Genomic DNA, 12,999 nt, shown 5'->3' with positions numbered 1-12,999 from the left:
CCCATTACACTCAAAACCTCTTTGAAGTGCCACGGGTTGGACTGGCTAGATGGGCATCAACTAGAATTAAAAGAGATTTATGCATTCTTGAGCCTGTCCTAATGGTTATAATCTGGCGTAATTCCTTCATTATTCCAGTATTATTTGCGTTGTGTTCTATCGGTGCTAATGTGGGGCTAATTCCCAGGTTATCCCCTTCGAGGGGGCTCGGCCGCTGGGCATGGACTGGGCTGAGGCGAGGCAGCGCGGGTGTCTTCCCTTTTGTTGGGGTGTATCGCTTTCAGAGAAGAGTGCTTAAATGAGAGAGTTCACCGAAGTGCCAAATTCCTTTGGTGGCATGTGAGAATTCAAACTTTGCAAAACACATCAGAAGTGGTTCACGTTTTTTTTTCCTGTACTTTTTTTCCCCTGTACTCTGCAGAGATTCAGAATGCGGCCTTGCCTGGAATTCCCACTAGTCAGACAAGTCATCACGCACAATGAGTCCTAGAAACCATGCTGCCCCTGCTGTTGGTAAAGTCCAGAGAAAAGTACACTGCATGGCATTTAGCTACAACAACACCAAAAAAAAGAAACATATGTCAACAAGCAACATTTCGCATTACAAAATGTGACAAAATGTGGCTCCACATCGAAAGAGAGGCCCTCCCATCTCCATCTGGAAATTTCAACTGGGTCGCAACTTACATAACACAGCCTGGACCTCTAAACTGATCTTGGGAGGCAAGAACCCTCCCACACCTCCCGCCTTGTGGGGAATGGAGGGCAAAGCAGAGGGGGGGGGGGGGGGGTTGCGGAGGCGCAGGCTGCCTCCATGTCGGCCTCTCCCTAATTTCGCCGAGGCCGCAGAGCATAAATAAACTCGGCTTGGGCTTTTTGAAGGGCTCCGCCTGTTGCTGCAAAGAGAGACGGGCCCGAGAGTGCAGCAGCGAAGCTCACAGAGAAAGACACTCCAGACATACGCCAGCGAGGGTCTGGGAAAGACGAGGTGGAGTGCAGATGGCCAAATGTTCCTGCCATGATCGCTGGATTTAAAACACAAACAATGCTTTCCGAGATAAACCGTGACAACGGTGAGAAAAAGTTCCACTCTTAAAGAGCTCTCCATTTAACAAAAGAGTTCAAATGTTTCAAATGCATAAATACATTAAAGAATGACCACATGTTTGGGGTCAGAGGAAATTTCAGCGTGCAAAAAAATAGCTTTAAAAAAAAAAGAGGGGGGGGGGGGTACAGAGAGCGAAAGTGGTGAAAAAAAAAGCCAGCATGTTTGCTCAACTTATCAGCAGCTGTTCTTTGTGTACAGATGTTTCACGCTTGCTGCTCCTGGGTCAGTTCTCACATCGAGAAGGCACACACTGGCCACTACTACTCAGCCAAGTGAGGCTTTAACAACCGTACATTACGCTTCATAATGGGAGAGTCAGGACCTGGAGACGCCGATGTGTCTAGATATCATGTTTACCCTGAATTATAGACAGGAAACGGTTTCACCTTGATTTCGGCATGGGATAGAGAAAGTTTTGTGTGTCTTTGAAGTGGCTATGTCATTTGTAGCCGCTACAGGTAGTATGCATAAAGCCAAATTACTTAACAGCACCACTTAGTGCCCAGAGTAGCAGTCTAAATGAACTCTCTAGCTTGACAAAAATGTTGCCTTTCTAAATGTATTTGAAATAACCAATGATATCGCATTTTCCTCTCTGTCTGGTAGAACTGTCAATCACAGTGCCCCTTTTATGTCCACTTAAATCGTCATGGAATGTGTTTGAGGAGTTATCTCTATGAACACAAGGTAGAGGACAGCAAATTACTTTTTATAGCATTTTTATGCGAATTAGGGTTTTGTGTTACTTTCGTGTTTCGTGTCGATAGGGTTTTGTGTACCACATTCACTTGTATAGCACCATAGCTTCCAAGCCATCAATGACTTTTGTATGTGCTCAGTGTGATTGTGGTTCAGAGGTTAATGGGTATTCCCAGTAGTGCTTAACAACCAAAAACACAAATCGCTTCCACTGTGAAACTCCAACAATTTCCTCAAAAGTAAAGAGAACTGTTTGCTTTGAGTGCTGTCAACGAAGCATCCATGTGAATGAACCAGTGGATCTTAGCCCCGGACTTTGCTTTATCAGTAAGCAAATTATTTACCGTTCATATTATTATTGATTCGGACATTATTTGACCAGACAAAAGCAACATGGTCAGTTTGCATAGTGAGTTGACCTTCCTACTGAATGCCCTATGAACCACCTTTGACTTGAGCTCATTTTGCAACACTTCCATTAACATGGTCTCCTAAGAATTATGACATCCTCATTATGCGAACATGGTGACATCACCACTGTATCAAAAGAGGTGTAAAAAGAAAGAGCCCAATGTACAATAAGACATATAGTTATAATATATGTGCAATGTAATAAAGTGTATGTGTACGGAAAAGATACATACAGTATATCCATATTCTACCTATGTTGTTATTTCTCACAATGCTTATAGCATTTAACCTTTTCACTTCACTCACAATTACTCAACAATAGTGGTGGGACTATTGTATTCTAAGAAAAGTATTTAAAAAGATTTTGAGGTTGTCTTTTGACAACCTCAAAATCTTTTTAAATACTTTTCTTAGAATACAATAGTATATATATATATATACCGTATTTTCTGGACTATAAGTCGCACCGGAGTATAAGTCGCACCAGTCAAAAAATGTTTCATGAAGAGGAAAAAAACATATATATAAATATATATATATATATATATATGTTGCACCTGAGTCGCAGGACCGGCAAAACTATGAAAAAAACTGTGACTTATAGTCCGGAAAATACGGTATATATATATATATATATATATATATATATACTGTATGTGTGTGTGTGTGTGTGTGTGTGTAGCCTTAGCTCATGAAGCTTGAATATATTGTATTTGTTTACAATATCATTATTTATTGTTCAACATATATTACTATTTATTGTCTTACATTCTGTGTCAATAGAGATGTCTACAATGGAAATGATAACCTCCTCCAATGCTTGACTTTCGTAACTTACATTCATCCCATATGTAGAGCAAGTCTTTGGATGGACGGCATTCTTGTGAGGCGGTGATGAACTGAGACATACACTACGGCTGCCGTGTGTGGTATGTCTGCCAGCCTAGGAAGAAGAGTCACGCAGAGGAGACGTCACAGTACCTTTGGTGGGGGAGTCAGAAGTCAGCGTCCTTCCCCAGCTGGGCGCCGCCGCCGAGGGACCAAGGCGGAGGAGGCTGAGGAGCAGGAGGAGCGTCACGGAGGGGGCGTCCATGGTGTCAGGCCTCCCCGGATCTGAGGAGCACAGGAGCGGGATTCATTAGGAGAGAGAATGCTGGCCCATGTGACGTGACATTTCTCTGTGAAATACTGAGCCCATATACCCAACGCCAACCCCTCTGGAGGACACATACATGAGCCCCCACCCCTAAAACACACACACACACACACACACACCCTTCTCCACACAAGCCCCCCACCCCCACCAAAACTTAATCTGTGTGCACAAACTGTGACTGCCATTTATTTTCAGCAGTCCAGAGTGACACCCTATACAAGACTGGCCACAACTAACACCAAGACTCTTTGCTTACAATTCTACCATCCGCGGCAGGAATGGAAATATCTACAACTTATGCCATTATAATTTTAAGAATATTTAAGGATATGATCACGTCCATATATTTATATTTTTCAAGCATATTGTTGTGATTATACCTAGTAATAGTAGATTATGAATGGAACCGAAATTCAAAACCCTATTTCCAAGAAAACTCACCGGCTAGTACCAACACAACACTTAAAAAAAAGGCCATTCATAAGGACATTTTATTCATTTTTATGTAGGTCACAACAACCAACATATCCCTTGGAACATTCTTTTAAAGCTGTCATGTGATGGTTAAATGCATATACTTGACAAGCACAAGCAGTAGCACTTTCTTAGGAACACTTTCTTTGGTTCAAGTCTTGACTTTGCTATTTCCTGGTCTTAATTTCCTATTTCCTGTCTCTCCATGGTCCCATCTGAAGAAATGCATTTAAATAAATAAAAAAAATGAACCTATTAAATTGCCTACGCAGAGCTTTCTGTGTATGAAAATAGATTCAAAGAAATATGTCAGTCCCTCTAGCTTAAACTGAAGTTGTACTTTGCTCTACAAACAGTACGGAGAGCACTAACTGAGAGTGTGCTGGTGTTTAAATACACTCCTGGAGCTGCAGGTCTAAGGATAGACCATATCTTGGATGCTTGGATGGATCCAGCGTACCTGTCCGTGTGCCCTTTCCATGCATCCTGTCTGCACCTCCAACACCAGCTGCAACAATGGGGACACTGAAACACGGTGTCAGTCCATCGCCACAAAACGTGAGACCCCAAACAAGCTCCTGCTATATCTAGCAAGGACAAACACTAAATATATCCTGTCTATCTTTAGACATTCTCAACCGGCACTAAGAGCTGTACTTTAGGTTTTGAAAAAGGCGCCATTATACAGAAAGGGATTCAGAAATCATAGCTTAAGCGAGAAAAAAAGAAAACCTGTAAGATGACTCAGTTTTAAGTTTTGAGTTCCTTTTGTAGCCTACTGTTCCACATGATTGTGACATGAAAAGAGTAGGTAGTACAATAACAAGGGATACACGTGGCAGACATGGGCAGTATTTCAATTATATGTATTTAAAATACGTATTTAATTACTTTAGCGTATTTTGTCATTTGTATTTTGCAGGATTGGAAAAACTCAAATATAGTTTGTAACAAAATACTTTGAGGGATTGTATTTGAGCATTTCAACTACTTAAATACTTCTCAAATAAGCCAAAATGTCATCACTCAATTAAATATACCCGCTATAACCATGACAATAGGCAATGCTTATCATAAAGCCAAAGGCCAGAATCTTGGTGAATCTGGTTTTAAGAATAGGCTGGTGCCTGGAGATATCCTCTGGGCAATTCCCTATATTCAACTGTAAAGTTGACCTAAACATTTCATTACCTTTTTGGAAGAAAAGCATGAAATGTTTACCCATTTTCCATTTTTCTTGCTGTGGTATGCCACATTGTGACCAACTTAAAAGTGTTAGATCCAACTTTCTTCTATTATATTACGATTCCCTCTGAACATGTGTAAAGTTGAAAAAAATGAAAAGAAAAGTCAATTGTGGGAGCCAAAATGGTCAACTTTATCACCCTTCTGTAAGGACAACATAGGGTGTAAACCCAATTTGTTTGTTTATGTCAATTTTTGTCACCCTGTAGACAATTTAAAGCCCATTAGAACCCCTTAGAACATGTCAGGAAGTTGAAAGAAATTAAAAAAATAACTAGGAACTTGAATTGTCAGGTGTGTTAAGTGCTACAAGACTAAAATTTGAAAACGATACAGATAAGATACTGAGGGAGAATAATAGCTGATGTTCATTCTTACTACAGGACAGTATTAAAACTTGGATTTGACATGAGGATTTATGTAAGGAGTAACATCTGCTGAGGTGTCCTGATATGTAGAAATAATGGAGGAGACGTAGACAAAGACCCCCCAGAGTGGAATTCTCTCCCAAGTTAATTCATTCCGTATATTGGGACACCTTATAGGTTGTTATTCTGTTTATCCCCCATGTTGCCAGTAGGCATGCATTTATAGCACAACAAGGGAAATGTAGTTCAAAGAGGCCGACCTGTTCAATTTGTTGTACTACTTTCATTGGTTACGGAAAATGATGGTGGGTAGTTTGCTTTGTTACAGTTGATTCCACTGTTGTGAAGCCTGCTTGTCAGTTCAATCATTGTTTACATTGATATGGGATGGTGATTACATTTTTTACCAGATCTACTTCATAGGTGCCCCAATGTACAGAATTAATAACCCCCTGCCAGCCAATCAAAAATAGTATTTCTTGTCTCTTGGGGATACATTTTCAATAATATGCCTTGTTAGTATACCATGATTATTGTGTGGGTATTTTTGTATTTCCAAATTACTAATTACTTGTATTTTAATTAAATACATTTTTCACATCAGTATTTTGTATTTTATTTTGTTACATTTCATGAGCCAGTATTTGTAATTTGTAACAAAATAGTTTTTTATGTATTTGTGCCCACCTCTGACAAGTGGCTATCGGGAATGTAAAAAGTTTAAAAAACTAAAATACAGATATGAATGTCCTTCTCTGGTGTTTCCCTATACAATGGCTTTCAGGGGTCCAAAGATCATCAATGTTCAACCAATGCCAAGGCCCTGTAAATGGAACTTCAAAATCCTTTGTTCTCTTCCACAATCCCATAATGTTCTCCACCTGTCCAGTACAATCTACAAGGCTAACCTACAGAGCCCCTGTATTGATTGAGCCCTGACTCAATACCTGAATCTGTTTAAGGTCTCCTAAGCGGCAGTGGCTCAACCCTGTCAGTGTGTCCTTGAGCAAGACACTTAACCCAAGTGCTCCCGATGAACAGGTTGGCATCTTGCGTGGCAGCCTCCGCCATCAGTGTTTGAATGGGTGAACGTGAGGCAAGAGGCACTTTGGGTGCTCGCAGGAGTCGAAAAAAATCGCTATAAACAGTAAATGCAGTCCATTTACCATTAACATTTCAAAAATGTCTCAATCAAAATCCGTTTGCACTGCCTGTAGGCTAGTGGTGAACTTGACAGTCTTGGCAGGCTAAACGGTAACATTTTTTGACCATTTTTCATTTTCTTTGCCTACCAGTTAGACTAACACTACATAAATGAAATTAACAGGTTGAGACAGATTGAGAAATTACCATCACAATTTTGGTTTCAAAACAGTAGCACAGCATAGTCCTTATAAAGCGGCAATTAAGGTTTTTATTTGAAGCAGATCTTATCTTTGCAAAGCTACCAGTGTGTGTGTGTGTGTGTGTGTGTGTGTGTGTGTTTGTGTGTGTATGTGTGTGTGTGTGTGCATTCTGCTATCTAGCCTATGTTAACTCTAGCTATAGGCTACAGCATAAGGCCTTGTGGTTTCCTCCACCATGTCTGTGGGTGAGCAGGTTCAACAGCTGTCACAAACCAGATGTGAGCCCACTTAATCCCCTCTCTGTTCTCCTCACCGTGCACTTGACCCCACTCCGTTAGCCAGCAAAGCAGCCAGCAACATCTCCAGAATGCTCTGGCCATTCCTTACCAAGCTATGACTTTATCAAGGAGACTTCACACCTAGGTGGTTATGCAAAGTTGTGTAACACAATAGACTAAGATCCATGAGAATGCATAATCAACTTTTTTTTTTTTGGTTAAGGTGTTGCTGGGCAGTGATCTTAAATCTGGTGTAGTAGTGGCTGTTTTGCCCCTTTGGACTACAGTGACGTTCATGAAGTAAATAACGCATAAGTGCATAATCAATTATGGTCGAAGTCTTGGATCTAAGTCCAAGTCCAAAACCAAGCATAATGGACAGGCTATTATCATTAATTCATAGGCCTGTCAAGCACTTTATTTGTAAATACTAAATTGTGTACAAGTGTAAAGACTGGGAAATTAAGTTGTGGAGTGATAACAGATTAGAGAGGCCATTTCTCAGCATAGCTAGTCTTAAAACAACATATTTTTTAAAAGTGACTAAACCCACTGCTCAAATAAATGACATATAGTGAATGAATGCTATGGTGAATAAATTATATAGTGAATGAATGAATGCTATAAACAAATAAATGGCAACTGGAATTTCACTCTCCTTTCCTTTCATGTTTGATGACCAGAGGGTGAGATTCACCTTGTGCCAACTACCAGCTCTTTTATTCCCAGTTGTCCTTTCCTGTGCAGTTTTAAATGAGCATTAACAACCAGAAGAAGAAAAAAAACTGCACAGCTGGGGGAGTTATCCTTACAAGTAACTCAGCCTTTTTGTTCACCATGTCTCACACTGCTCGATAAAAAAAACCTCAAAGAAAGGAGGAGGAGGCTCCATGGTCCTTCCAACCAAGGGCCTCTCATTAGGGCAATTTGGCTGTTGTCATCAGGCCTGGATCTGGAAATGGGGTGTCCCACGTGCAACCCTGCCAGCCGCCTCCCTCCCCCCTCTTCCTGTCGCATTCGGCTGACGCTGTTCAGAGCCTGTTCAGCCCCGTCCACCCCTGAGAGGGAGGCCAAAAGAAGGGGGCAGCAGCATGGCTAAAACATCCACACACACAGGGCATGTTTGTTTAAACTCCTCATTTTTTGGGGAGGGGGGTTGGAGGTGGGGGTGTGGAAACTCCCCTAGCCTCTGATTGGTCGACGGAAGATTTCCCGCTTTCGCTCCCTGGAAGGACAGAGGCTCTTTCTGCCCAGTTGTGCTGTTTGCAACAGTGGGAGAGAGAGAGGGAGAGAGAGAGAGAGAGAGAGAGAGAGAGGGCTGCAGACTTGCACAAGCCCTTTACGTTTCAAACAAACCATGTTGAAATGTCTTACTTCCACACTCCACTTCCACAACTCCATATAATACCACTGCTGCAGATTTCCAACTTGCCTTTAGCAACACAGACATGACCTGACAGGTGATTTAAAGCACAAAATGATGACTTTGCACACAAAGGCTGTGCAGAAAAAGTAAGCGTATTAGATGGAAAAATATATGCTGAAAATTTGTGGTGCCAACATGACACTACAAGACAAATGCAGAAACAAATGTGCTTGTAAAGTTTCTCTGTTTCTCTCATGTCACTCACATAAGCTTTTTCAGCATATGTTTTTCACTCTAATACACCTACTGTTTACCAAAAGCCAATGTGTGCCGAGTTTTTACACATCACCCTAAACGACATACACAAGCAACCTAAGAATAAGGTACTGGCGGCCATTTTATCCACCCTGGCCGCCTCCAGAAACAGCAACCAGTGTTGGCAGCGTTACCAAGACAGCTATCATCCACCTGGAACAGTCTATCAGCCTCCGTTGGCCTTGGAGGAATGGGCTGGGCCTTTCTGCTGGCTCGGGTGGCGGCCGGTGCCAGAAACTGAACTGGGGGGAGTGTGTGAGTGTGAGCATGAGCATTAGCATGAGCGGAGCTGCAGCCATCCCCTTTTCCCAGAGACGGGTGCCAGGAGGAGTAGCTTGCTCTCCAACAGCACAGCCAGCATGGAGCCTGCCAGCCCAGGCCAGGCCAGCTCAGGCCAGGCCAGGCCAGGCCAGGCCAGGCCAGCGTTGCACTGCATTGCATGGCTTTCACCCCCTTCCACGCGGGGTGTCTCTTAGGCGTTATGTCAATTACACCGTCATTATTACCCTCACTGTTGCACCAGGCTGATAATTTTACAGTGTCTCTGGGCAGTCCTGCTCTGACCTCCTCTGTCCTGTCCAGCACTGACGTGCGACGAGAACTGAAGTGACCACAGGGGAGTCACAGGGGGTTGCAACATGGACAGGGCGCAGCAAAGTGTGGACAGCAGTGCGAACATCAGAGACAAGACAGAATATGACTACTGTCAAGGTACTAAATACGAGGACTACTGTTAAGTAATATTAATAACTTAAAAAAATTGTAATGAAAAGTTGTAATGAAAAAAGAAAGTTGTTATTGAGCTTATATCTTGTACAGAACTAAAAGAGGCACTGCAGGTGCTTTAGTCAGACATACTGTGACGAAGTCAGTCAGCCATGGAATGACAGGTAAATGGGGAAGAAAGAGCCATAGTTAAAGATAATGATGCATGATTAGAATAGTTCAATATGATATGATTCAAGGGGTGGAACATGATAAACTTGACTGCTCTGCCACTGGCAAAAAGAACTTGCTTGAGGGAGATTGCCAGGAGGAAGAAAGATGGAGAGAGAGCGAGAGAGAGAGAGAGAGATGATTGCTGAATCCTGTGAGCTTCATTGCTTTGTGATGGCACACTATCCCAGCCCCCGATCACCTCTCCTGCTCTCATTTCACTGGTAGAGTGGAAAACTCAGCTCAGCAAAACGGCCCTCAGAAAGCAGAAAGAAGATCTGGCCAAACTTCCACAAGCTTCTGCAGCACAAAGACTAACTCCTCCCTATGTGTGTGTGTGTGTGTGTGTGTGTGTGTGTGTGTGTGTGTGTGTGTGTGTTCTTTAGTGAAGGAGTGAGTGAGAAAAAGAGTGACACGTTGTGAAAGGGGGGATAAAAGAGAGGAGACTTGGAAGTGAATGGAAACAGATACCGTAAAAAAGAGAGAGAGAGATCAAACTGCTCTACTTATCCGCCTCTACTCTCCATGGAAAATGTCACAGTATCAAAGAGTGGAGAATCTTTTTTGTCAGATGATTATTTACTTTTTATGGTACAGATATGACATGGGTACAAGTAGATAACATCCATGGTGTAGGTTATTCCGAGGTTTCTCACATGTTCTGAGAAGCTGATAGCTTCTTACAGATGCTGGGCCAAATGCAAAATGAAAGACTGTTTTCTCAACAATGTGTGAAATGCCTTAAGCGATGGCCAATAATAACAATAATAACCTAATAATACCAACACACTTCTTCCAGCATTTAGTTAAAATATTTCTCTTTCAAATGTTATGGAATAGCAAAGTTCAAAATGGGATGCATATTAAGACACCCCACAACTCAATATCTCTCTACTATTGCTAAACTGTTTCAAAGTACTAGACCATCACTGCTATTCCCCGTTGGCCCATTCCAGTCGCCGGACACTGAAATTGCACAAGCGTCATGCATGTTGGGTGGAGGATATGACCTTAGATGATAACATACGATTCAATGTCGTGAAATATATTCTAGGCTACATGTTGAGATTTTATTATTTTGCTGTCTCTCAAACTACCAACACTGAAAAGTAGGATATCCCAGGATATGATCTACTACACGGCCAAGCTCTAATGCAAATGTGAACTGAACACTTTGTTTTCAGAAACAAAAGTTCAACAAAAATATCTTACAATAGGCAATTAACATAGTCTGCAGGGATTAGGCTACTACAGGAAAACCGGCAGGCCTACACATATGTATTGAAACTATATATTTACATATAGATATAGCATTACAGCTATATTTTGTAGTCAAACAAACATTGGGCCCCCTCAAAATGGTTGAAAAATGGGGGTACGCAAATCTAATTCTTCAGCACAGTGCCACGGAGCAAAAGCAGAAATGGTACATTACTTCTTCAGTAGGCTATTGCCGATAAAATAAGAATTTACACCGCATCCAACAATTTATGCCACACTCACCTTTCGCAGAGATATCAGCTACGAAGTAATCACTTTGTCACAGTTTCTACATCTGTCACTGGAGTCGGACTCAACACACGGACTGACTGTGTTGCGTGGTCAGTCCTAGGAGATCCTTGTTTTAAAACGCAAAATGCTGCAGAATCAAGACTAACAGATGCTCACCGAAACATCGCCGTCTACACCTTGGCTTAACATTAGAAGGCGATTGTTAAAAAGAACTTCGACTGGCGTAAGCTACAGCTGTTTAGGCTTTGCGACTTTGAGGACGCTAGACCGCTAGATTTTCAGATTGTCTCTGCGTGTGTAGGAGTTCACTTCTTTCACTGCATATGGGATTTAACGTGGCAGCGCCCTCCACTGATAGCAATCCGCAAATCTTTTCCAAAAATGTGTTGACACTCCTGCCAAACTTAAAATGTGGTTTTCATTTAACATTTGGTCTGAAGTTGGGTGATACAGGCCTGTGCAAATGGCCTTCTGGTTGCATTTAGTTTCGTATAAGGGATAGGCTATATCAAACGGCCAACCCATTTCTAATTTTCACACTTGGTTCACACTGGTGTGAAAGGACCTAACCTTCTTTCCGAATGTAGTCCTGCATATTACAGTAATAAGGGCTAAAATTCATAGGCTATAACAAATGCACAGATATTAGACTTATAAATATGGGCAATCAACCTAATAAAGGGAAGAGCATTTAAAGCAGTGAAGAGGTTTGGTAGAAAACGTACTGAAAGCGAATGCAAAACCCATACTATCAAACATATTAGGCTGATAAAGGCAAACTCACCCCTTGGCAAGTTGGCAATCTCTTGAAGGGGGCCAATTCTGAAAAGGGCTTCCATTAAGACTTTTGCTGACAGGTTTTGGTACAAGCTGTCACCCTGCAGTTAGAAGACACCCATAAGTATAGATATTAGGGTGGTCAAGCTGATTTTTTTTGGTGTGTGACTTATACAAGCAATTCAGGCCATTTTTTTGCAAAAATTGCTTGTACAAGTCACACACACAACCACCCTAATATCTTACCTATGGGTGTCTTAACTAAAAACATAGGGTGACAGCTTGTACCAAAACATGTCCGCAAAAGTCTTAATGGAAGCCCTTTTCAGAATTGGCCCCCTGACTATTAATCTGTTATGTGATTATGTGATTCACTCCTTTATAAAGTTTTGTTCAGACTGTTGACACCTGCTGTGATCATCTTCTCTGGATCTGCTGCCTCATGCCAAATCACTCTGTGCTGACACAACAGTGCCCTTTGTGGTGTGATACTCTTGTGGTATTTATTGATGATTATTTTTTAATGATCATGCTTGTTAGATTATATTGCACATTTGCCCAAAATTACAGTAGGTAACATGGAAGAAAATGGAAGCACTTTGGGGAAAAAATCTGCTTTTACCACTTAGTGTTAAAATGGTCAAAAAACATTTTCTAAGCTCACAACCTGGCGAGACACTACAGGTGAATAGGGTAAAATTTTTAACAAGCAGATATCACTATGAAACTTCCCCAGTTGATTACTTACATTAATATGAGAAAAAAATGTATTACAAGTTTGCTGTAATTTAATGTTTACATATGCAAATTAGGCATTATCTAATTAAATATGCGCTAATTTGCATACATTTTAAGGCACGAAAACTGAGCATTGGATACAGCCAGGTTCAAAATTATGTTTTCATTGTGTTCAGATATTAGATGGGAAAACATTTACAGAGGGATTTATGAATATCTACTTTTGTTATCCTGTAAATCAGAAAATTATGTCACTAGCCCTAAAAAATC

At 41.4% G+C, this 12,999-nt stretch overlaps 1 protein-coding gene across 1 annotated transcript in view; it reads right to left on the bottom strand.

Moving 5' to 3' along the window:
* ghra (growth hormone receptor a) overlaps positions 1–11,523 on the bottom strand; it is a 34,931-nt gene extending 23,408 nt beyond the window's left edge. The window contains exons 1-2 of the mRNA XM_076289292.1: positions 11,206–11,523; positions 3,200–3,331 (exon numbers count right to left, since the gene is read on the bottom strand). Of these exons, the coding sequence (XP_076145407.1) occupies positions 3,200–3,311 (112 nt within the window). The 5' untranslated portion in view covers positions 3,312–3,331; positions 11,206–11,523. The remainder of the gene's footprint in view (positions 1–3,199; positions 3,332–11,205) is intronic.
* Between the last annotated feature and the right edge of the window lie 1,476 nt (positions 11,524–12,999).

This window comes from Alosa pseudoharengus, unplaced genomic scaffold, assembly GCF_046254945.1.
Source record: "Alosa pseudoharengus isolate Yale_2024_CS ecotype anadromous, Long Island Sound unplaced genomic scaffold, YU_APseudo_1.1 YU_APseudo_1.1_scf_17, whole genome shotgun sequence".
Lineage (NCBI taxonomy): Eukaryota > Metazoa > Chordata > Actinopteri > Clupeiformes > Clupeidae > Alosa > Alosa pseudoharengus.
This window is presented reverse-complemented; position numbering and strand designations above follow the sequence as displayed.